This window comes from Buceros rhinoceros, unplaced genomic scaffold (assembly GCF_000710305.1).
Source record: "Buceros rhinoceros silvestris isolate BGI_N320 unplaced genomic scaffold, ASM71030v1 scaffold46332, whole genome shotgun sequence".
Taxonomy (NCBI): Eukaryota; Metazoa; Chordata; class Aves; order Bucerotiformes; family Bucerotidae; genus Buceros; species Buceros rhinoceros.
In genome coordinates this window covers 13,086-15,226 of record NW_010398009.1, presented here as the reverse complement: position 1 = coordinate 15,226, position 2,141 = coordinate 13,086, and the positions used below count along the sequence as shown (strand labels likewise).

Below are 2,141 nucleotides of genomic sequence, written 5' to 3'. Positions count from 1 at the left end.
CTGTCAAAGCACAAAGGGTTTTCAAATTGTGCCTCAGTCCCTGTGCTTTGTTACAATAACTCCAAAAGCAGCACAAATTACATATTTTTACCATATTTTCTACACAAATACAAGTGAAAGGTGATGACTTACAAGATACGTACTAGCTTCCATCTGTTAAAAATTTAAGGAAAAAACCCTGATAATTAGTTACTTCAAGCTTTGAGATAAGCACCTCTGGGAAAAAACTTTTTATATGGATTATTTTTCTGACTTGCACTTGAACAAGGCTCATAGAATAGGGCATTCTCTCCAGCTGCAGGAAAATTAAGCCTTTCTGTTAAAACAGAATAAGTAAGCATACACTTACTTTAAAAAGACCGTATACCATTTCTTTAAATTTCTCAACAGTGGTTCCTCTTGTTGGCTTATCAAATAGCACCACTTCCTTCCTTGGTTCTGGGTCAGCACCAAAGTCAAGTTGAGCAGCTTCTTCCATCTGGCATTTTATAACACCCTGCAGATTTCCCCAGATTCCTAAATACATCTATGCAAGAAAAGAGGGACAAGAGTGAAAAACACTGCAGAAGTCCATCATCTGAAGACCACCTGTACTCCAGCCGCTGCTTCAAGAGTCAAGCAGCAACACAGACCAGAAAACCGAGGCCTGCGTACAGACAATACACAAAGCACATTCAAACAATGTACCTATGTATAGGTATATTGTATACATATATAAAAACATGCTCTGCGTGTCACAGCAAATAAAGTTTAAAATCATCTGTATTTAACAAATACAACTTGCTGACACTAAGGTCTACTTGATGTTCCAGACAATGACATTCGAGTGGGAAATAATAAAACTAGGTTGGACAAGTAAAGCCTTACCTGGTTACTGGGCTTTGTTGACAAACATTTTCCAAAATACAAAGTTTCCTTAGCACAAAGACTGCTACATGCTGACCCGTCAATAACCCCGGTCTTGTATTTATCACACTGAAACAAACATGGAGAAAAATATTTAACAAATTGCCCAGAAAAGGAGGCAACAACTGCATCCCTTCCAGACACTTGACCCTTGAAAACAAACCATCTAAAAAACCAATTTTAATAACCCTATACAGAAACGATTCTAAGAAACCCAGCTGGTTTTATCGGTAACTGAAGATGTTACAGATGTCACTTCAACATGACGAAATACCAGAATTTGATTAATTTACACATGGCACTGACTAAACCAGCTGTGGAACTGGTCAGGACAAACACTGAAGCAAGCTGTGCTAGATATACTTACTATGATTTTCCTACAGTCATGTCCTCTGCACAGTTCTGTGTAGGCGGAGTACTGAGCATACATAACCCAGCTGCCAATAAATACTACTAACCAAGAGAAGAAGAGATACTTCAGCCGCATATATGAGAAACGTACCTAGGGGACACAAAGAGAAAATATTCCTTGTGACTCATTCAGCAGCAGTCAGAGTGATTGATAGAAACAAACACGATTTACTATTTCACCTCTAAAAATCTGACTTCCACAGTGATAAAATAAGCAGTCTGTATTACATGGAACATTTGTTTCCTTCAGTGAGCAAAACTGACAGGGGAGGTCAGTTTGACTTGTGTAGGTAGGAGGAAAATTAAGATATAAATAAAGTAGAAGAAAAGATGACAGACTCTCATAGGGCAAGCCAGGCTGCAAGAACCAATTTGATCAAAATCATAAACTGCCAGAGCTCAACCACTTCCATTTTTCTGCAAGACCAGTTACTTACGTTCCACTTCCAGTAAAGCAAATCCAACAGACCAGGAAACTGGTCAAAAATAATCTTAATGTGTATTAATTATGTATGTTAATGTACATATATGCAGGATAAATACACAATGAGCAGGGTGGGTATCAGGGACAGGGTCTATGTGCCGAAGTCTCCCACTTCTTCCTTGAAATGACACCATTTAACTATGCAAGTAAAATTCCTCTGTACTAGCCTCACCATCAGTGGTCTTTCCCCTAACATATGCAAGATTTTCCTGTTGTTTCTCTGGCCTCACATTTACATTTTTCTCTAAGGACAGAGGAAAAAGGTATTTGTAAATTAAGAATTGAGGGAGAACTAAGTGCCTTGTAAGGGAAGAGGCACGTTTTGATCTCTTTTGGGGTT

General features: G+C 38.5%; 1 protein-coding gene across 1 annotated transcript; it reads right to left on the bottom strand.

Moving 5' to 3' along the window:
• Nucleotides 1–349: 349 nt before the first annotated feature.
• LOC104488833 (protein FAM69A-like) lies at nt 350–1,408 on the bottom strand (the record flags this gene model as incomplete). The annotated part of the gene is made up of 3 exons (XM_010130921.1): nt 350–526; nt 868–975; nt 1,274–1,408. Coding segments are annotated over 3 exons (420 nt in total), but the record flags the coding sequence as incomplete, so codon positions are not given.
• Between the last annotated feature and the right edge of the window lie 733 nt (nt 1,409–2,141).